This window comes from Quercus suber, unplaced genomic scaffold (genome assembly GCF_002906115.3).
Source record: "Quercus suber isolate HL8 unplaced genomic scaffold, Cork oak 2.0 scaffold_187, whole genome shotgun sequence".
NCBI lineage: Eukaryota > Viridiplantae > Streptophyta > Magnoliopsida > Fagales > Fagaceae > Quercus > Quercus suber.
Genome location: NW_027069645.1, coordinates 165,575 through 189,722, shown reverse-complemented (window position 1 = coordinate 189,722; position 24,148 = coordinate 165,575). Strand labels below are relative to the sequence as shown.

Below are 24,148 nucleotides of genomic sequence, written 5' to 3'. Positions count from 1 at the left end.
AGAGATGGACGGACTTACGCAGACGGGTCGTTTTCTCGTACTTTAAGGCCGCCGGGGTGGGTTCAGGACCGTCGCAATACCAATGGATAGTATCGAGGTTGACAAGCTTGGCCCACGTCCTCTCCTCTGGTGTTGTCTTGGAAAATTTTTTTCAAGGAAAATGAATTCCTCGAGCGTAACTTGGGGACGCCGTCGGACTGCAAAATAGAAGACGGAGGTTAGAAACATTACAAGTTACATGAATGAACGGAGTGGTTTACGACGGACCATACCAGATGAGTTTAAAATGCCCCAAACTGTGTCGACGGGCATGAAGTCCGTCTCCCCTGGATGACTCATCCAGTCGTCTCCTTCCATGAAGAAGTAACGACTCTTCCAATCCCTGTTTGAGTTCGGGGTCTCATAGATGACTTTCAGAACGGGACTCCTAGGGACGAAGCTGTACATACCCCTTGACTTATCTATTTCGTCTGGACGGTAGCAATGAAGGAACTCTCTTATTGTGAGCCTCCTCGCTCCGTCCGTCATGGCTCCGTACAGGACCTCCATGGCAATAAAGACCCTCCAGGCGTTGGGGGACACCTGGCTGACGGATATGCCTAGGTAGCTTAAGAGTTCGCGGTGTAGTGAACTCAATGGGAACCTCAACCCAGCCTTTAGCACCGGCTCGTACACGCCCACTCCGTCCACTCCTTTGTAATAACATTTCTCTGACATGTAAGGTAGACGGAGTGGGATATGGTCAGGAATTTGGTAGCGGTCCCTTATTGTATTGAAGTGACCCTCCTTGATGGTCGACGTAAAAGCGTGGACCGTCCACTCTGGGGGCAAGATGAACTCCCTAAGTCCATCAACCCCTACGACAGACCTCACTATTTGTTCTTCGTCATCTGGAACCTCCTGGGCTTCAATCATCTCCAGGCCCTCATATGTTGAGGACGAGGAAGATGACGACGGACTACTCTCGCTCGAGACGTCGTGGTCTTTGGGACTTGACGGGTATACCCCCTCGTAGTCCGCCCCGTCGGGAACGACCGACTGGTTACTGGACGCACTAGACATTTCCTACATATAATTACAGAACCTAAGACTCTGACGGGTTGGAGATAACGACGGACGCATTAAGTACAAATAAAAGAACAAAGAAATGACGGATATAAAATAACTCACCAGGAGCTTGTAGTAGGATGCGACGAGTGACGGATGCTTGAGTGAACGGGTTGCGCTCTGACAGACGTGACGGACTCGCTCTGACAAATCTCTTCCAGCAGCAAGTGGAGAAATGAAAGGCGGAGGACTAATATTTATACTGGGAGTGCACGGAAGACGAAGCGACGCCTCGTTCCAAAACAACAGCCACTAACAGATTGACATTTGGCACAACGCATTAATGCGCCAGCTCCTGACTCAGCATTGTACGGATGAAAATTTGCAGACAGGCTACCGAGTTTTAGATCCGTCACCCCATGGGTCCGTTCATAAGTGCTGACGGACCCATCGGGTGAGGGGGCAACTGAAAAGGGAAAAGTATCTCTTAGGCCCGAATAAACGGATCCATTATTTGCACGGGCCCCTGTGGATGGACCTGATGTGAACGGGCCGGACAAAGACGGGGTGAAGTATGGTGGGCTAATTATCCATGGGCCTGCTGAGCCCCTAATGAGGAATATTTTGGCCCATTCTCGTAAGAGCCCAAATAGAGTCCTTGCGCTAGTAGGACTCCGGAAATCTTGTATACTTGGTAAAAATCTTCCGCATAAGGAGGAGACTTATTCACCACGTTTAGGATTCTACCAGAAGAGTCCTATAAGGAAAAGACTTCCGCACCAAGGAAGGAATGTCAACCTCAAGCCACTATAAAAGCCCCAATACCCTCATAAGCCAAGGTACGCATAATTAACCCTATCTAGCACTCTAGAGTTGTGAGCATACTTTCTAACTTAACCTTCGGAGGGCATTTGGCCGGCACCACACCGGTGCTCTCTGTTAGGTCCTCTTTTCTCTGTGCAGGTGTCGTTTCAAGGGTACGAGCATTGTGCAACTCACTGTTGATATTTTTCGGCATCATCAATAACCCTAGTCCATTCCTATTTTGGGCAGAACAAAACTATTAATTCTTTGATACCAATAAAGTAATAGGGATCTTGAACTAAGGAAAAGATTCTAGATGCTAAAAAATGCCGGTATAGCTTTTGTCAATGTTACACCCCGTAACTTTTTCTCTTTTGTTGGATGTGCTTTTGTCAAATCTATCATTGGATTACATTGTCTCCTTATATCTTTCGGCTTGCAAAATATCAAAATGATCATCATAGATCAATAACTATCTCATCTAAAATATGTATATATATTAGATTAAATTTTAATTTTTTGTCATTAAAATCATACACAAAACATGAGTTTAAGGATTGGATAGTAAATTAGATCCAACAATAACAACAAAGCTTTAGTCCCAAAAATTTTGAGTTGGCTATGAATCCTCAACAAATTAGCTATCGTCAAATTAGATCCAATGGGCACAATATTTTGCATGCTTGTTAATCATAAACAGAACATTTAATCAAACAATTGAATTTTCAACATATAAATCCAGTAAAAAGTTATTATAGCTTATTGTTAAATTTTTTAATAAATTACTCTTACTTATCAACAAAAAAAAGAGTTATTATAGGGTGGAGCATTGACAAAGAGTTACATCAAGATAGACACACACTTGACCGAGTAAGAGTTTGACCAGGCGTTTAATAACCTGTCTTGTAGGGTTGGCAATAAAAATTCAGAAGCCTCTAAAAAACCTAATATGAGTTTACTAATTTCACATACAGCCGTTCCCAGTATGCAGTTGTAAAATTAATTTACCCACTTACTGGTTTCCATACAGGTAGCAGAGTTTCAAATCCCTTAATTATCCACCTAAATCCATCTGTATCTAGCTAGTCCTCCTATAACTATACCAACCTCTAACGCCCCTCCTTTAAAAAAAAAAAAAAAAAAAAAAACATAGAGCCATAAAGAGGCCTCCTCATAAATTCTATTTCACCTTTAAAAAAAAAAAAAAAAAAAAAAACATAGAGCCATAAAGAGGCCTCCTCATAAATTCTATTTCAGTTGTTCAATATAAAAAGTAAAGTGCTTCAGATTTCTAAATCAATTTTGTTTTCCAATCATGTGCAAACCTTAATAGATAATAGATTGCTTTTCTAGCCACTTCCTACCAACTCTTCAAAATGAGCTATAACAGATAGGGTGCAGTCACAGAGATAACAAGTGATAGTACCTGATGGATACCACTTTCATGAACAAAAGCATTAGGACCAACAATAGCTTTGTGTGGCTGCACATGCAACCCAGTGTACTCCTCAACCTAAACAATTATGCCTTGAGTATTAAAAGTGCATTCAACCAACAATGAAAAAATAGGTGTAATTTGTACAGTGAAGAAATTACCATCTTGCTTGTCATATAAATGTGCCGTGTAATAATTCCAGTATAAAGACCTCCCAAGACATCCCCTTCATGGCATTTTAAGATCATTACAACCTGCATATTTCAAAAGTATGTTAAAGCACATTAAACAACAAAAGGGTAATCAATGGCAAAGAGAACAATGAAACAATATAGAAGAATATGAAGAAATTAGCTATGAAAAAATCTTTCATGAAGCCACAACCTTATAATTGAACCCTTTCTTAAATAAATAAAAAATAAAAGGTGGGGGGATGGGGAGTTCCACTTCAGTTATAGCTCATTGGCTTAAACTACTTATTTTAAAAGGATGAAAGATGCCAAAAACAAGACCTGGTTAGAAACCACAACAAGTCTTCATAATCTTATACAGCTTAGTTTCATTTGCTAATAAAGAATGCAAGATGGCATACAGGGCGACAGAAAACATATCAAGGTCCATTCTACACTAAGATCAGAAAAGTTATCTGTAAGGTTGAATTTATTTAATCATTTTATTGGTTTTATTCCGTGCCAAATTTGCTTGTAATTTAGCATTTAGAAACCATGTATTTAGGTGGGAATCATGTAAGGGTAGTGTGTGAGAGAGTGTAAAGAAAAGTTCAAGAGTGTGCAATCAAAAAGAGCCTCATGACTAGATCTCGCGACTGGCAAGTCACCAGAAGTGGCACACGTGTGAGCATGCAGGAGAGTTGCCAGCTGTTGCACTACAAGACAAAACCTCCAGTCTAGCAAGGTAGTTAGCTCACGCCTCAAACTCGCGACTCGTTCCAGTCGCGAGCTCGAGTCGCCAGAACACCCTGTTTGTTTGTAACTGACTCTTCGCATTCCATACACACCCTACTATAAATACCCTTATACCCACGAAATGTAAAGAGCTTCCAGAGAAAATTTTAAGAGAGAAAACTTAGAGAAAAACAAGATTGACTCATCCATAATCTTCATCCTTTGATTCTTCAAATTCCTCTACTCTTACCCTCTCCATTGATACATCCTTGAGAGGTACATTTAGTCAAATCCTTATCTCACCATACTCATATCTGTGAGAAAGTATTTTGGTGCTGGGGAAGTAGTTCAGAAGGGACCAATTCATTTTGGTTGATGCAATGGGCTATTACGGGGTCCAGTAAGATAGAGAAGACAAGGTTCAACATAACCCTGTTGGAGTAAGAAGCTTGAAGGGCTTAAGTGCACTGGGTATATTAGGCTTGGAGAGTTTTCTGCTATTCATGTATCTCAGCTTTATTCTTTAGTGAATTATTGACCGCTTGGAGAGCGGTAGACAGGTTTTACACCGAGTACTTCGGTTTTCTCTTTGATAACACATCACTGTGTTGTCTTTGTGTTTGCATCTCTCTTCTCTTAATCTTTGCCTTTTAATTACTATTGTGATTGTGATTAATTATGGTTTAGATTGTTTTACCAATTCTATTTTAGCTTATTATCATATTCCACACATATATTGTTTGATTATAAGCTTGTTTTGGTAATTTGTAAATTGTGGTTTAAAGTTCATAGGTGTTTTATACACTATTTGAACATTCATTATCAAATTTTGTGTTTGAACTGTTGGAATGTTGGGAGGTCAGTTTCAATGCCATAGAGGAGCCAAGGAGTGGCGAGCCTTGTGCGTCATGTATGTGGTTTGAAAGAAAGAGACAGGTCTTTGATGGCATCAAATATCCTGCCTATGTCATCAATGAGCTCATTTTTGTAGACATTGTTTGATTGGATGTATGCTCTAGGCGGCACCCCCTCAATGTCTTTGGTTAATTTTATTGATTCTCTTTCCTTTTGAGTTCTATTCTTTGAATTGGGCTAGTCTATATCCTTTGTCTTTCCTTTTCCTTTTCTAATAAAATTTTTACTTAAAAAAAGAAAAGAAAAAAGACCTTCTATCTTCATGAAGCCAAATCTTGTCTCCTTGATTATACTCTTCATGATAATCTTCATAAATTAGTGGAGAATCCCAATCTACGGCACAACTCCTTCAAAAGTTTCATCCTTTAATTCAAGTGCACACATTAACTGATCCTCCCATATATGGTTCTTCCTCTCGGCTCCACTTTTAAAGCAACTATTATATGGAATGGCGTGCTTGAGAAAATGGAGAGATGTTTGGCCAGTTGGAAAAGAATGTATGGGGGCTTAGTATCCTAACCCTTTATCTTACATGTAACAAGTTAATCCTGACAAACCAACTTCATTAAAAGTCATATGACCTTTTAAAATACTAATGACATAATGATAAGTAAAACATAAATTAGATAAATAAAAAACAATGAACTAATGGGCCTTCTTTTCTTTTTCGTTGATCTTAAAATCTCCTGCATCAAATTTCTAACTCACAACAGCATCCAAAATGCTTGTATACTTTAATTAGCGAGAATTTTTTGAAGAAAAAGGAAGAGAGAGAGAGAGAGAGAGACTTATAAAGATGGACATACAGAAATCAGGATCAGAAACAGGATGCATTTGATTTTGAATTACTTTTTGATGACATTGATCTAAGTGAATATGGATGCCCGGAAGCCTTGTAAGTCCCTATAATATCTTCAGACGTATGTGAGTAGCATATGTTCTATGGCACACCATAATAATATTGGAGGCATCTGAAGGATAGTAATTACTTAAGGCCGCAATGGGAGACACTAATGCTCATATGCAAGGCCTTTTTAATGGGGGGAGGGGGGTGTGTCATATGAATATTCCTTTCACGGACCTGACTGCTTTTTCCCTGTCACGCACACTTACCACAATTTAGGTTATAATTTTGGAGAAATAACATGTCCACAACATTTTTATAATATTTTTACAACAAATTCTAAGTGTCACATTGTTATTGGTTGTTATTGTTGGTGCAAAAAAATAATTTTAGTGTTAGATTCAAATTTGAACCTATAACAACTAACCACCTATGATTTGTTGTGAAAATATTGTAAAAATGTTATAGACATAACACCTTTCATAGTAAAATATATGTTTTTGAGTGATTTTAGGACCCAAAATTTTTCACAATAGAGCATACTATGCTAGTTGTTTGTCACTAGTGAAGTGGTATGTACACAATATTTTCATAATATTTTCACAACAAATCATAAGTAATTATTTGTTACTAATTCAAATTTGAACTTACTATTGATATTACTTTTTGTTCCCAACAATAACAACTGGTAATAACCTGTCATTTAGGGTTTATTGTGAAAATGTTGTAAAAATGTTGTGGATATAGCATTGCTCTTGTGACAAGTAAATCCACAACTTTCTTACGTGACATATTGTGATTAGTTGTCTCTCACTTTTATATTGACCGACATTTTTTTTTTACTATTTATAATTAATCGCAAGGAAGAATTATAGTAAAAATTGTGAATTTGTTTTTGTTATTAGATTTTTTGTTGTTGCATAAATTCACCAATTTTTTTTTCTCCAAGACTTGTCAACTCAGAGTTGTGGCAAGGTTACATAAAAGAAGGGTCTAAATTTTTTCTATGTTTTTTTTTTTATATGAAATTTTTTCTATGTTAATAGAAGAACCTTATGGGTATGTCACTGACTCAAGCCTAGGAGTGCCAAGAAGACAGAGTTGTGGGCCTTGTGGCGGCTTTGCAATTTTGAATTACTCTAGGGGCTGGTGGTGAAAGTGTAATCTTCAATTTTTGTTTTACTTGTGTATACTGTTGGGGGATGAGACTTCAAGATGCTCTTACCCTTTGAACCTTACAAGTATTTATATTTATGGAGTGACCATCACATCAAATATGTACAGACAAAATAATAGCTCACGAATGCAATAAAATCAAAGTGAAAGACCGAAGGTTATATGAGGGGACCATGTTTAGAAAAATTTTGGACATTTTCACTGTTTTATATTTGTACTTTGTTCAACGTTTTTATAATGACAAATTGACAATGACAATGTTCCTATTTTTCATGTATTTATTTATATATAATGCCAAAACGTGGATGAGGCTTTTGCCATTTAACGAAGGCACAGGGGCAAAGGGCCAAAGTCTCTTTCTAACATGTTCTTTTTAAATAAATAAATAAAAAAGAAAAAAAAAAAAAAAAAGAAGCAGCAACCAAAGTTTACATTTAGCTCCTGCTTAAAAGGTCAGCTTATTTTACAATTTAACTTATTTTTGTTACTATTTATGAGCCCCACTGAACTTTTTGATACTATTCATGAGTCTCACTGTACTATTTCATCTAACTTTTACCTTTATCTACAGTACTTTCAGTAAAAAAAAAAAAAATCAGTTTTAGCAAAATAAGCGCATTCCAAACAGACCATTGTCTCAATATTCTTTTAAAACTCAAATCTATTCAAAATTTTATTTAAAAATAAAAAAATAAACTAAACAATTTTCTTCTACATGTTGTTATTTGTTAATGCTTCTTTTTATACATATATACTAGTTTAAGGCCCGTGCGTTGCACGGTTTTATTATAAATTTATATAATATAATAATAAAAGGAATAAATTGTATTGGTGTAACAACAATCAAATATAAAATGATAACTCCTCAATGAAAATTCTTCTAACACACCAATTGTGCTATAATGAGACTTGTAGTTACATGTATCAAATTTTTTACATTAGAATTTTGTATCTATTGGATCTGCAATATAAGTACTAAGTTTTTGTAAGAAATTTGCAGGTTTGTTAACAATAATATTAATGAAAATAAAATGTTAGAAGTTGCTTTTACCTTTGGGAGATTGTTGAATTCCTCTTTGTAAACTATATTTTTAGTGTATCATTGTTCTTGTTTGTCATGGGACAGGCTCCTCTCCCGTTTGTTGTTCTCCAGTTCTCTCTCGTTTTAATGTGGATGAATGCCACATGGAAACAAAACAATCCAAAGGACAAAAAATAAGCAATGAAATTCTCCCTCTTCTTTCTCCACTCTTCTGTTACTTTCACTTGTTTTCTCTCTCTCTCTCTTTCTGCTGTTTTTCTTCTTTCTCTAAACAGACCAAACCTGAGCATCATAAGCATCAAAATGAAAGGGACAGAGGATGTGAGTTCTGTGCAACCCAAAGGGAAAAAAAAAAAAAAAAAGCCATGAAACAAATCTAATTTTTTATTTGATAATTTTTCATATGGAGCTAAGTCGGCACCAAGATCAGAGCTTGCTGGCTGGAGAAAATCAGTACTTAAGGAGACAAAAAAGGAGTAAAAGATCTCTATTCTCTCAAGGGAAGCCAAGGAAATACTGCTGTGTAAGGTGGGTGTGAGATTACCATCCTTACCCTTATACCCAAACCTCCATTGGGAGGAACCCAATCTGACCACTCTTGCCAAGAATGATAAAATCCCAAGCACAACACTCACATCCTTTGTTCTTTTTGTTTTGATGCCTCTGATAGTCTGATGTTTAGGTTTGGTCCATTTGAAAAGAGGGATAAAGAGAGAAAAGAGTTGAAGTGATAGAGAGAAAGGCGAAACAAGAAAGAGAATTCTGTGGCTTTTTTTTTTTTTTTTTTTTTCCTTTGGGTTGCACAGAACCCACATCCTCTGTCCCTTTCATTTTGATGCTTATGATGCTCAGGTTTGGTCCGTTTAGAGAAAGAGGAAAAAGAGGAAAAAGAGAGAGAGAGAGAGAGAGAGAGAGAGAGAGAGAGAGAGAAAACAAGTGAAAGTAACAGAAGAGTGGAGAAAGAAGAGAGAGAATTTCATTGCTTATTTTTTGTCCTTTGGATTGTTTTGTTTCCACTTGGCATTCATCCACATTAAAACGGGAGAGAACCGGAGAATAACAAACGGGAGAGGAGCCCGTCCCGTTTGTCATTGTTATTTATTGAAATCTTTAGTTCTTCAGGGCCTGTTACTCAAGACAAAGCAACGTACAATTGGCCATGGCTGAACATCCTTGACTCTTTTTTTTATTATCACAGCATAACAAATTTTTAAAGGAAACTATTTTCTTTTTAGGATGAATGATCTCTTGCACAAATATTTGATTCTTGAATGGTATTTTTTTGCCTTTTGGAGATTGAATTTTTAGCTCTTTGCATCATTCATTCATAATGGATTTTCGCCTTAATCTTGCACCTCTTGCTATTTCAACGCTATTCAACTATTTTAAGAAAAATTAAAAGTTTATGCCAAAAAATATTAATTATTGAACTGAAAACAAATTTATTATCAGATAAATGTACACAATTCAAGTAGACGAGTTTGTAATTTGCTACCAATTCATTATGTAAAATAAATGTATGACCATATTGGTACCTTCAAATGTTCATTGCTTATATGGTCTATTTGAAAGAATAGTTAATTCTTGAATAATGATTCTTTGCCTTTTCTTGGTTGAATCTACCGATCTTGATTATCGTAAATTGATAATTGATCTTCGTTTTAATCTTGCAACTCTTGTTATTTCAGTATTGTTCAACTATTTAACCCAAAAATAAAAAATAAAGGCAAACGACTATAGTATAGACAACCAAACTAACAATATGTATATTTGAAAGACAAATCAAGTGCATGTAAAAAATACTTGCTTGTAGGTCAGTGGTGGTGGTTGTGATGTCTCCCATGTCTTGTATATCTCTTAAGTAATCAACAAATGATATTCTAAATTCTAATTCTTGCATGAATAAGGTTATTTTGAAAAACTAAGAGAAAAATTAATTAAAATAAAATAAAATATAATTGTATTTGACAACATAAAAATAATTTTATTATTTTACTTCAAAACTTACACCAAATCAAGTCTCATAAGTTCATTATTTTCTTTAATATTAAGTACCTCCCACATTCTTGTGACTCTTACTCTACATTCCAATTGTTTTTTTTTCAGTGTCAATTTCATCAAAGATGTTATATCTTTGATTTTGTCTACCATTCTGATAAAAAATTATAAACAAAAAAAAAAATATATATATATATATATATATCAAAATGTTATCAACACTTTATCATCATATTAATATCAAGATAAAAAATTATGATATTTATGTAAAGTACTTCAATTAAAATAACTAATAAAATAGAGATGCATCCCCCTTTTCTTTATGTGTCTCCCTATTACAAGTATCCATGCCACATAGAATTAATATTCATTTTCTGCAGAACATCACATGATTCAGGACTCACCTCCTCTAGTGAAGCATTCCCAGCTCTTTCACCAATGCCATTGATTGTCACTTCCAGCTGCCTCGCACCAGCACATGCCCCCTGAACAGATAAAACAAGAAAATGAGTGCAATTTTTTTTTTTTTTCAGATGAATAAACAGAGCAAAAGAAAAGATGGACATACCGATACAGTGTTAGCAGTAGAAAGCCCGAGATCATCGTGGCAGTGTGTCGAAATAATAACATTTTCGATTCCAGGGGTGTTGGCCTTTATATCAGAAATCAATTTCCCAAATTCAGTTGGCACAGTACTGCCCACAGTGTCAGATATGTTTAGAGTTGTCGCACCAGCCTTTATAACTTCACCCAATATTTCATAAAGGAACTCCTTACCAAATCTGGCAGATTCAAAGAAACAAAAGATTGTTAGCTTTTCTAATATAATCTATATCTATATATTACTAAAACTGAAACTTGACATTTATTACTACTGAGCTCTTGTTGCACTACCATATTGTCACGTCATTACCCACATAATTATTATTTATTATTTATTTCTATTTTTTTAACCAAAAAAAAATATATAAATAGATTATTGATTTTACGTATTCATCTTTGTCGGTTTTAACATCTATATATATGATGGAAATTTAGACCCCTTAAACACACAGATTGCGTAGCCTAGATTAATTAGCCAAGTTGTTACTTAGTCAAATTAAGCAATTCTAGGTTAAAACAATCTAAACAATCATATCAAGATATAAAGCAGCGGAAAATAAATAACACAAGATATGATCACCCAGGAAACCACACGGTAAAAACCTGGGGAGGATTTGACCCACCGATCCTCAAGGCTAACCTGAATTCACTATGAAAGAATTGAAGTTCGTACAAAAGGACTACAAGCTCCCCGCTCGACTTCCTAATGCTACCCACCAGTAGAACTTCCTGACACGACCACGCGCAGGCTCCGAATCCACGGACTACTTCTTTCTTGAATTCCTCAATCAGCTACAAGCTCCCCGCTTGCTTTTCTTTTAAGTTCCAATGGTTGCAACAGTAATGATCTTCAAGATGTTGAAATAATCTCCACCATGAAAACCCTAAGTTTTGTGTAAAGGAAAGCTCCTCAAAGATCTCACACGAGATTCACACAAAACAGCAATGTATGAGCAACAATACAATATGGACAACCTTCAAAAACGTGGCTAGGGTTTTATTTATATACCTAGGGTAAAAACATAAAACCCTAAACGTTTAATGAAGTAGGGCTGAGTTGGAAATTCTGCAGAAAATTCAACCTGTGCGATTTTCGATCGATCGAGTCTATTCTTCGATCGATCGAGCCAGGCCGAGAGTCCCAAGTACTTCTGCAGCCACTCGATTCCAACTTTACAATATTAAACCAACTTTGAGCAAGTCTAAATAAGACTAAATACAATGTTTTGATCATGGTTTGCCAACATTACAAATTAGAGTTCTAAATACATAAAATCCTAAGACCTTAGAACCTAACAAACTCCCCCTTTGGCAATCCGTGACAAAACCCTAATTAAAAGCTCAAAGTTTTACAAATAAAAAGCCCTTTACAAAGATAATGCTCATAAAATTCAATTCAGCCTAACTACTATCCATAGTTGCAAGTGTAGACAGCAGCTTAGTTGAATCAACCTGTATAATCCTGAAATACTCAACAAACGCATAAACGCATGTGTGACAGTAAAGAGTAAAACAACAGGTATAACATTCTTGTAAGATCCACACAAACAAAATAAAGACATATAAAAATGAACAAGTCATAAATATAAATCAATACGCAGTGAATCATAAAGCAACAAGAATCAATAAAAAATATCATGTATATCAATCAATGTTACTCCCCTAACATGAATATCCCCAAAAATGATATACAAAGTGAAGCACATAGATACAATCTAAAACTCCACAAGCTCCTCTAAAACAAAAAAAATCTCCCCCTAACTACAAAAACTCTACTACAAGTCAAAACTCCACTCCCCCTTTTTGTGACGGAATGCCAAAGGGCAATCACAAGTCGCCATCAAAAGGAGGTGGTGAGGGTGAATGAAGACGCGCAAGATCAGCTCGGAGAGCACGCATCTCATCCAGCAAGTCCACCAAAATCTGACCATGAGCCTGCTGAACAGTCATGACAGTCTCCAAAGTACGACGAACATCAAAGTCGGCCGAAGGAGGTGGAGGAACATCAGCAGCAGCAGCATCATCACCAACAGGAATAGGAATATCCTCACCAGCCATACCTGCAGAAGAAAAGGAGGAGGTGCGCTACTAGAGGACTCAGATCTAGGGTGTTTAGAACCAGCTCGAAGATGAGCGGCCCTCTGTCTAAGAAAAGACGCACCTAAAGGACCTATCACATGGACGGGCTCAGAGGAAGGAAAGTCACTAAGACCAAGATAGAGAAGAATCCTATGAATGAAAATAGGATGAACAAGAGCATGAGCAGTAGATGAACTCCTATAAACTTCGTTCAAAGAACGAAGAAAAAGATGGGGAAAACTAATAGGAGCATCAGTAACAAGAGCGTACAGAAATACACACCTCTCAAGAGGAATGGTGTGAACATGGGAAATAGGCCAGATCGAATGACAAGCTATCCGAAAGAACAAATAGTGCAACCCAGAGAGCTCAGCAGAAGTGATCCGAGGATCAGAACCCCACTGGACAGTAGTACCAGTGACGTATGACAAAACATCGCTAATCTCGGGAGACTCATCATAAGGATAGACAGGATGCTGGACCAAAGGTACCCCTAGAGCATCAGCCACTACCCGAGGAGTAATGGTGTACTCTACGCCTCGTATCCAACTCTTAACTAGAGTGTTGGAATCATAGACGCGGATAGAGATGTTCGAATAGAACTCTCTAATCAAGGCAGAAGGTGGAGGAGGATCAGAAACATCCACCAAGGGTAACCAACCCCGACGCTCAAAATTTGCCCTAATGGCAGGATCAAGCTCATCTAACAGCACAGAACGCTCAGCCCAAATCTTTCTCTTAACGGTCAGTTTCTCAAAAGTCTCTTGGTTTTCCTCACTCGGAAACCTCTCACTATCAAAGGATGGAGGGGGTGAAGGAGAAGGTGAGGGAACACTCCTACGGGCTCTAGTTTTCCTAGGCATAGTGCTAAGGAAAGGACAGAGACACAAAGAGAAAAACACAAAGAAACAAGAGAAAACAAAACCAAGGGCAGACTGCAAATTAGCACAATAAATAATATAGAACAAAAATCTATATGATGCATGAACAATAAAATGTTGTGATGCATGATCTAAATGCAGTGACAAATTAAGTTTAATTGAGAGTAATTGGACAAAATTGGCTTGAACAAGGAATTTCTATCAAAAATTCCCAAAATTTGAAAAACCACTTGAAAATTTTGCAACAAATTGATGAATTGAGCATTACAAAACACAGCACATAGATTATAATGCTTAATTACACCAACACAACAAGCCAATTTCATCAAATTCAATCCAATTTAACAAAAGCCCCAATTCGGATCAAGAACAAACCCTAGAATTTTCAATTTTTCACAAAACACAAAATTGATCAAATTAACCATCAAGGATCATTAATATAATGTGTCCCCACAAAAACCCAATGATCAATTTCATAAAATAAGGTTTGAATCAACAGAAAATCCAAAAAGAATAAAGTCCGAAAATTACCCTTAAATGCATGGATTTATGCATGAAATAATGAAAATAACATCAAAAGGAAGGGCAAAAGAGTCTTACCGGCTTGAGGAAGGAGAGATCTTGCAAAAACAACGGAGGAAAACGACAAAATCTCAAAGGTGGAGCCTTGCCAACGCGGAGAGAGAAGGAAAAGTTTGAAAAAGTTTTGAAAGGTGGTTGAAAAAGTCAGATTTGATCTTTTTAAAAAGCTTTTCCACGATATTCGATCGATCGAAAATTACATTCGATCGATCGAAAAGCACAGTCATTTTAAGACAAATGAGAGCACTTTTTCGATTGATCGAAAAACAGGCTGGATCGATCGAAATGGGCAGAGGCTCACTAAATTTTGGAAAAATCACAGTTTTTGAAAGACACAAGCCTAATTTTGAAAATAACTCCTCAAAGCATTAAATTGAAGAAACAAAATGCATGAGTATGAGATGGAATGCTTTTTCAAAAACCCAAAATTTTGAACCCAATTTTCTTAAAACAAATTTCAATCAAACTCCCATTGAATTTTCTCAAGCAACAAATATGTTGTGCATAAATCTCAAGATATTTTCAAACTTGGTTGGTCAGACCAAAAACACACACTAGCATGTACAGTGTTTAACAAAGAGTAACTTGTGTCGTGTGTGATACTAGCAAAAACTTGAGATACATGTGAGGTGATATGTGAATAGCAATCAATCACAAAGTCTACACAATTCATCACATAGAATTTAAAAGAGACTATCACCTAAAGAGTTACATCCTATAACTCCCACATCTCCTAGAACAAAAGCTTGCAATCATGTAAGTTTCTTGCATTTTTGCCTCTTATTTGTATGAGATGGCATTCAGCCTAATAGTACACACCGGTTTGAATTAAGTGAATTGGCATCAAGCCTAATAGTACACACCAGTTTTAATTTAATTTGAGGCTACACCTTATGTTCTTTTTGTGCATGTGCTACACTTTCTCGAGCACAGAATCTTATGATATGCACTAAGGTGTTCATGATTGGCTAGTGAACAGTGGTGAGATGGTTATTTATGCCTTTCTCAAAAGGATCAAGTCCGACAGTCAAATAACATGTGACTTCAAGATTAAGACAAAGTGATAAACACCATAAACATCTTTCCCACACAACATGCACTACAAAACTTCAACTAGTAAAGTGCAATAAATAAGCTTATCAAAGCTAAACAAGGTACATAAACATGTTATGTAAAGATAATATGGCCAATCCTTGATTATAAATCCAAGATATATAATACAAAACACAAAAATCTTTTTGGTTTTAACAAACTTTATAACCAAAAACAAAAAAGCACATATTATGCTAAATGAACAATGCAAATGCAATGCATGACAGTGCAAAACTAAGCTATAAAGGGTACACAAACAAGAAATATCAATTTCTTAATTAACCCTTGAGTACATGTACAAACTAGTACATACTCATTCAAAATCAAAAATAGCTTAGCACAAACTATTCAAGTTTCTCCACAATGTCAGGCATGTTCTAAATCAAGAGAGATATAACAATTCATGTAATCCTCAAAAAGAAAAACTAGACACAAAATAAAATATTTTTGTCTTTTTGAAATTTTTCAATGTTTTTGGATTTTTTTTTTTTTAAAAAAAACAACCTAAAAAACAAAACAACCAAAAACAAAAAACAAAACATGTCCACAAATAATTGAAAGAATTAAATCAAGGACAAGTTAGCAACACTCACCTTGGAGAATCTTTTCTCACCCATTTAGCACGAGTATTCGGCTTTGTAGGTGAAAATCCATGAGAAGTAGAGTGCATTTGAGGAATTACACCAATCTTTTGAGAGAGACTGAAATCCTGCAAATTCCTTTCACAAACCAACAAGCTCAAATTTTTCAAAAGCATATGAAATAATTTATTTGAACCTATGGCAGGAGAAATATCATCACATATCCTAAATTGAAACATAGAATGCTTAAATTTTAATTTATGACAATTAGGACGAATGTGACCGGAGACACCACAAAAGTGACAAACAGGAACAAATTTAGGAACATCAGTATTCCTAATAGCAAATCTATTCTCAGATTTTGGTTTTTGCCTCAACAAAGAACAATTTGGTCTAATATGACCAACAACACCACAAAGGTGACAAGTAGGCACAAAAACAGATTTATTATGCTCTCTAACAGTAGGATTAGACTTAGGTTTAGAAACTTCAGCGTCTACATCAGAACTTTTACCTTTGTCTAACCTAGCAAAATAAGCCTTCTCTTTATTATTCCTCTTAAAAGGAGGGATATAAACTTTCTCAGTTTTAGGCTTAAGAGAAACAGAAACACTTCTGTTATCATCAACAAGTTTGGTATTAGACAAATTTTCCAATTTAGCTTCAGCCTCAGCTAACTTTTGTTCCAAACTTTTCATCTTCTCATCTTGAGAGGAAATTTGATTTCTCAAAAATTCATTCTTTTTATTAGACTCATCTAATCTCACAATCAAATCCTCTTTTTCAAGATTAGCCAATTTTAACTCTTCCTTGAATTTCTTAGAAATTTTCAAAGATTTAGATAATTCCTTACGAAGAGTTTCAAAAGCATCAAAAAAATCAACAGAAACAATAGTGTCCTTTTTATTCAAAACATCACAGGCATCAATAAAATCAGCAGAAGCATGAGCAGAAATATGATCAGAAAGACACTTCAAATTATCCATGACAACAGGGGTCAAGGATCAGCTCTTAGATCAAAAGATCTAAAACAAGAAGAGCTACTCGCTCTGATACCACTTGAAGGGATTTAGACCCCTTAAACACACAGATTGCGTAGCCTAGATTAATTAGCCAAGTTGTTACTTAGTCAAATTAAGCAATTCTAGGTTAAAACAATCCAAACAATCATATCAAGATATAAAGCAGCGGAAAATAAATAACACAAGATATGATCACCCAGGAAACCACACGGTAAAAACCTGGGGAGGATTTGACCCACCGATCCTCAAGGCTAACCTGAATTCACTATGAAAGAATTGAAGTTCGTACAAAAGGACTACAAGCTCCCCGCTCGACTTCCTAATGCTACCCACCAGTAGAACTTCCTGACACGACCACGCGCAGGCTCCGAATCCACGGACTACTTCTTTCTTGAATTCCTCAATCAGCTACAAGCTCCCCGCTTGCTTTTCTTTTAAGTTCCAATGGTTGCAACAGTAATGATCTTCAAGATGTTGAAATAATCTCCACCATGAAAACCCTAAGTTTTGTGTAAAGGAAAGCTCCTCAAAGATCTCACACGAGATTCACACAAAACAGCAATGTATGAGCAACAATACAATATGGACAACCTTCAAAAACGTGGCTAGGGTTTTATTTATATACCTAGGGTAAAAACATAAAACCCTAAACGTTTAATGAAGTAGGGCTGAGTTGGAAATTCTGCAGAAAATTCAACCTGTGCGATTTTCGATCGATCGAGTCTATTCTTCGATCGATCGAGCCAGGCCGAGAGTCCCAAGTACTTCTGCAGCCACTCGATTCCAACTTTACAATATTAAACCAACTTTGAGCAAGTCTAAATAAGACTAAATACAATGTTTTGATCATGGTTTGCCAACATTACAAATTAGAGTTCTAAATACATAAAATCCTAAGACCTTAGAACCTAACAATATATTTCTTTTTTATTTACAATTTTCCTATAGTTTTTTTTACATTCACTTATTTTTAAATATTTACACTTTCTTCAACTTTTCTTCTTCCCTTACTTTTTCATCTCCTCACTACCCTCTACTTTAATATTACTATTCATTTTCCCTTCATCTTCCTTTATTTATATCTTCTTATCCCTTTCCTCTTACTATAAATTTGTTACTTTTTTCCATTCTTTGCATAGTTTTCTCTCATAAAAAGGTTTTCTCTCTCTCTCTCTCTCTCAATGTTTTGGTGGATTTTTATTTTTTATTGCATCTCTGCTTTAGGTTGATACGATTCAGTTTTGTATTTTAAGTTATTATTATTATTTCGCTCTTTGATTGTTAAATTTTATCCGATTACATTATAAAAAATTATAGATAGTAGATAAAAATAAAATAGTATTCCATTACATAGCATAATTTGAATAATTTAGTGTTTATTGTTATATCTTTTAATTTTTTTTTTCTTCTCTTCTCTTTTACTCAATATTGAAATTCAACCACATCCTCCTTATCATTAAATTATTTATATTTTCTCTCTCTTTTTGTTTTAAAAAATAAAAAAATGTAATATTTTACTTAAATTCAAATAAAAGAAAATTGTGCTCATCAAATTGTACTAATTTTTTTTAACATTTACACTTTTTCCAACATTTCTCCTTCTCTTTACCTTTTCATCTCCCCAAACATTCTACCTTGATATCACTTTTCCTCTTTCCTTTTATCTTCCTTTATTTTGTTTCTTTTTATTATCATCTTTTTAATATAAATTTGTCATTCACTCTTCCATTCTTTACATAATTTTCTCTCACAAAAAAAGTGGTTATTTCCCACTCTTTCTCCCTCAATTTTTTGGTGGATTTTTATTTTTCTTGCATCTCTATTTTAGCTTGATAAAGTTTTGTATTCTTTGGAACTCTATTTTGGTTGATGGGATTTAGTTTTGTGTTTTAAGGTTTTTTTTTTTTTTTTTATGACTTTGATTATTAAATATTATCATATTGCGTTATAAATAATTAAAAATAGTATATAAGAATGTACTATTATTATATTACATAGAATTATTTGGATAAGTTAGTGTTTATTGTTATGTATTTTATTTTTATTTTTTTCTCATATCATTTAAATTCAGCCATATTCCTCATATATATCATTAAATTATTTATATTTCCATTCCTTTTTTATTTTATAAAATTTTAAATATAATATTTTGTCTAAATTAAATAAATAAAATTGTCCACATTAAGTGGAATAATGCTAGGGAAACACTCATTCTCACACCCAATGCATCAAAGGAAGAATGAAATACAAAACAAATCAAGTTAGAAACACTTAAAAAAAAAAAAAAAAAAAACTAATAATGCATATTTAATGTCATAGAATCATCATCAAATTTTGAAAAACGATAGGTTGCCAATGGAGAGAGAGAGAGAGAGAGAGAGAGAGAGAGAGAGAGAGAGAGAGAGAGATGGTATAGAAAAAAAACCAATACAAAGTAATAAAGAGTAGATAAAGGAAAAAAAAAAAACAAACATCAATTAGTAATCGTTGATTGGAAAACAAAGAGGTTGTAAGGAGAAGTAAAAAAATAAAATAGAGATTACCGTATGGAGAACATTAAAAACTTTACAGTGTGGTAACATAAATCGTTAAATTCACTTAAAAAATTAAATCAACAATCAACAATTAAATACAATCATAGTACTAATTTTAAATTTAAAACTAATCAAACTCTAACTACGGAAACCATATTAATCATAAGTAAAAAAGAGATGTTCTTTGATAGTAGTAGAAATTACATAAGAAATAAAGTTAGAAAATTTAAAAATCCATTTTTTAACGTTTCATTTAACCTTATTTATAATATATTTATATATATATATATATAATTTTCGTACACTATTACTTTCGAAAATCTAATGAACAATGCTACCTCTCATTTATCGTCTTTGTTATGAAAATCATCAGTTAGTAAATATATGATAATGGTAAGAAGCGTTACAAATGAGATCACTAAAAAAAATATATAAAATTAATTAGCCACTATCATTATGGAGTAGTAGTAAAAAAGGTATATTTAAGGTTTTGTTAACTTAAAAACTAATGAAAAACTAATGGTTAATAACTAAAATTATAGTATTAATAAAATATTTAATGAGACAATCCTAACAAAATTATCACAGTCAACGTGCGGATATGCAACTAGTGAAGAATAAAGGCCAAAATACATTGTTAGTTCCTAAAATTTAGCCCATGAGCAATTTTAGTCCTTGAAGTTTAAAGTAATCTCTTTTAGTCCCTAACAAATTTAAAGTAATTATTTTTAGTCCCTAAGAAACTTAAAGTGATTGGATTTAGTCCTAGCAAACTTAAAGTGATCACTTTTAGTCCTTATAGAATGATGACACATCAGTTATGACATGTCATGTGAGGGGCTAAGTGTGCGTTTGGTTTGCGCATCCACGTTGGGCGTTTGCGTTGTCAACTTTTTTTTTTTTTTTTAGTTGCACAATTTGACTTTTCAACCACTTTTCAGTCACACAAGTGGGTCTCGTGTACTATTCACGGACCCACAAATCTCTCTTTTTAGCAACTTTTTCATTAAAAATGAGTCCCACAGCACTATTTACACATTTAAAAATTATTTTGCTATAGTGTTTTCTGTTTTCAACTGTATCCAAATGGACCCTAAAAGCAATCACTTTAAATTTTAGCATTAGTCAATATCTTATAGAATTATTCATTAAAAAAAAAAAAAAAAAAAGCCATTTCAATATAGAATTAGTCATAAACACAAATCTTAGCATTTTAAAATTTCACTTTTTTTTCACAAACCCATTTCAGAAAACTGAAAAAGCAAGTTGAAAAGCAAACCTCCCAGCATCTTCGGGGGCGAACTGGACGTCATCACAGCCCAAGCTCCTTGCAAAACTCACCATACTCCTTGCAATCTCAATGACCTGTTCTTTAGTCTTCCTCAACTTGAATTCCATGTGAATAGCACTGGTGGCAATGAAAGTTTGAATCCTGGGTCTTTTAGCGTACTTGATAGCTTCCCAGGCTTTCCGAATATCTTTCTCAATGCACCGAGATAAGCCACAGATGACTGGAACATACCTATTGACATCGATAGCATTGCCAACCTCCTTGGCAATGGTCTTAACGGCCTCGAAATCGCCGTTGGAGGCAGCGGGGAAGCCAGCCTCGATGATGTCGACACCAAGCTTGGCAAGCTGCCGGGCTACATCAAGTTTTTCCTTGGAGGTTAGAGAAGCACCGAGGGATTGCTCGCCGTCACGGAGAGTGGTGTCGGAGATGCGGACATAGTTGGGGTCCGAGATGCGGTTAGGGATGTAATTGGGGTGGTAACGGGGGGAAGGTGTGGGTGTGGGAGTGAAGTTTGATGGGGTTTGTTGGGGGTGGGAACAGGAGATGGTAGTTTTTTTTAAGGTGAAAGGGAGTGAGTGTTTTCGGGAGAAATGAAGAGGAGAGTGGTGGTGGTGGTGGTGGTGTGGAGTTATGGGGTTTAGTGGGGAAATGGAAGTTATGGTTGTGGGGGAGAACTTAAAGGTTGAGAAAACAGTTGTCATAGAGAGAGAGAGAGAGAGAGAGAGAGAGAGAGAGAGAGAGAGAGAGAGAGAGAGAGAGAGAGAGAGAGAGAGAGTTGCTAGCTGTTAAGCCTTGAAGGAGGAGAGTGGGGTTGAAGAATCAGAGACCTACATAAACTGACTCGACCGAAGTGCATTTGAAATGCGTGTTAAATTTCTATCCTCCCATGTGTCTTTCTCTCATTGGTAGAAAATCTACCACCTTATCTTCCAAAAATTATATTTTTTTCAGCCCTCACCAGTTTTAAGACAAAAGGATAAGGTTTAAAAAAATTTCCAGCACATTTCTTTCTCCTATTGGTAGAAAATCTACCACCTATCTTCAAAAATTATTATTATTTTCATCTCATTAGTTCCTAGGCAAGTTGTATACAGCTGGCTTGCACTTTGGTACGAGACTTGCATGTAAAATACAAAATCAACTCAAACTAAAAATAAAAAAATCCAGATCCCTCTCTTTTCAAGCTCTCTCTAGTTTCCACTTTTCACTTCTCACTTTTCAAGCTCTCTCCAATCTCGAGAGTCTTCTCCAGCTGCCCCTATCATCACCATGTCTCTACCTCACTCTCTTTCCACCATGTCTCTACCTCTATTGGCTTACTGACAGAATACCAACGCCTTATGGCAACACAACGAAGCTCCTGAGAAGAGACTAGTGGTGGTCTTCCTTATAGTTGATTGCTGGCATGGCTTTGGCAGTTTCTTTTTTCATTTTGCTGGCATGAGGACTTTTTTAGGTGGGTTGTGTTGTTTTTTAAAATGGGCCTCTCCTTGTAAACTTTTTCTCTATAAACTCTTTTTCTCTTTTAACAATATTCCTATCTTTTATCTAAAAAAAAAGAATTATAGTTATTAATTTGATTTGTTTAGTCATAGATTTCAGTTATCACTTAGCAAACTAAAAATGTTAACTTAAAAAATTAAATTCCTAACTTAAAATAAATCATTTGTTTGATATATTTTATTGATAATTTGTTTGATTTATTTTGTTACCTGATCTGTAGTTCAGACCCGCCAGACCGACGGTTCCAATCTGCTCAACCAACGACCCGAAATGTTGGGTCCGACCCGTATTTTTAGTCTATATCTTATAGAATTAGTCATAAACACAAATCTTAGCATTTTAAAATTTCACTTTTTTTTTTTTCACAAACACATTTTAGAAAACTGAAAAAGCAAGCTGAAAAGCAAACCTCCCAGCATCTTCGGGGCTAAACTCAACGTCATCACAGCCCAAGCTCCTTGCAAAACTCACCATACTCCTTGCAATCTCAATGACCTGTTCTTTAGTCTTCCTCAACTTGAATTCCATGTGAATAGCACTAGTGGCAATGAAGGTATGAATCCAAGGTCTTTTAGCGTACTTGACAGCTTCCCAGGCTCTCCGAATATCTTCTCATTGCACCGAGAGAGGCCACAGATGACTAGAACGTACCCATTGGCATCGACAGCATTGCCAACCTCCTTGGCAATGGTCTTCATGGCCTCAAAATCATCGTTGGAGGCGGCAGGGAAGCCGGCCTCGATGATATCGACGTCGACCTTGGCGAGCTTGATGCATATGATGAGGTTTTTTATTTTATTTTTTATTTTGTGTTTAAAACACGTGTGATGAGACTTTTTGGGTGGGGGGGTTTAGTGAAGTAATATTTAAAAGTGTGATAGAGATAGTATCCTAATTTTTAGGATTCTTTACTACATGAGAGTTGATAAAAGTTTGAAATTCTAAAACTTATAAATTTTTAAAAAAATAATAAATTACTCTTTTAAACAGTCTTTGTTTTAAAATTTAAAATTATCTAACTAAAAGATATGGGTATTTTAGAGAGTTTAAGAATTTGTGTGAGAATATTTTAGTACGCACAATGATGAAACCCAAACAGAGAATTCTGTTACTAATAGTATAGAATAGATAGATAATATATCATCACACATACATCTACACTATGTAAGAGTCTTTTATGTGTAGTCGACATCAATCTATCAATTTATCTATAATATATCATCACATATACATCCGCACTATGTAAGAGTGTGTAGTCCACATCTATCTATCAATTTTTCTATAAATAATATATCATCATATGTGTGTGTGTGTGTGTGTATTATATCATACATCATAACATATCGTATCATATCATCAATAGTATATAATAAAAATTGGGCTTAGAAGCCGTGGTTGCGCTAAGTGGTTTTACCAAAATGTAGAAAGTTTTTTAGATTTTTTTTTTTAATTAGATATAATTTTGTTTTTCTTCTATAGTTTCTAGGTTGATAAAAAATTTTAATTTGATTACAATCCAAATTCTTCATCTAATCATTTTATTATTAATTTATTTTTTACTATTTTTTTTACTTAAATTATATAACTACGTGATAAAATAACATTAATTTAACTACACGATAAAATAACAGCAATGTTATTTGTTCATTTTTTTTTTAGATTTAAAAAAAAATAGATATAATATTTTGTTCTTATCTTCTTCTCCTATAATTTATTAAATTTTATATATTATTGTTGTAAAGTTGTGATTTACAACTATATTTTATGTTGGCTTTATTCCATGACAAAAAGTATTGTAATTGCATTAATTT

The 24,148-nt window shown here is 34.9% G+C and overlaps 1 protein-coding gene across 1 annotated transcript; it reads right to left on the bottom strand.

Moving 5' to 3' along the window:
• Positions 1-234: 234 nt before the first annotated feature.
• LOC112010490 (2-isopropylmalate synthase 1, chloroplastic) lies at positions 235-21,563 on the bottom strand. Its single transcript, XM_065778588.1, has 6 exons — positions 20,820-21,563; positions 10,735-10,948; positions 10,571-10,651; positions 3,448-3,540; positions 3,278-3,364; positions 235-1,065 (listed from the first exon to the last, which is right to left on the bottom strand). The coding sequence occupies exons 1-6, from the start codon at positions 21,533-21,535 to the stop codon at positions 235-237; spliced, it is 2,022 nt and encodes a 673-aa protein (XP_065634660.1). The 5' UTR covers positions 21,536-21,563.
• Between the last annotated feature and the right edge of the window lie 2,585 nt (positions 21,564-24,148).

Excerpts from the sequence above, each read along its gene's own strand:
- LOC112010490 (XM_065778588.1), bottom strand. The coding sequence starts at position 21,535 with ATGACAACTGTTTTCTCAACCTTTAAGTTCTCCCCCACAACCATAACT. Across the intron at positions 10,652-10,734 it reads CTACTGCTAACACTGTATCG|GGGGCATGTGCTGGTGCGAG; the intron begins GTATGTCCATCT and ends TTATCTGTTCAG. Across the intron at positions 1,066-3,277 it reads ATGAAAGTGGTATCCATCAG|GAAATGTCTAGTGCGTCCAG; the intron begins GTACTATCACTT and ends AATTATATGTAG.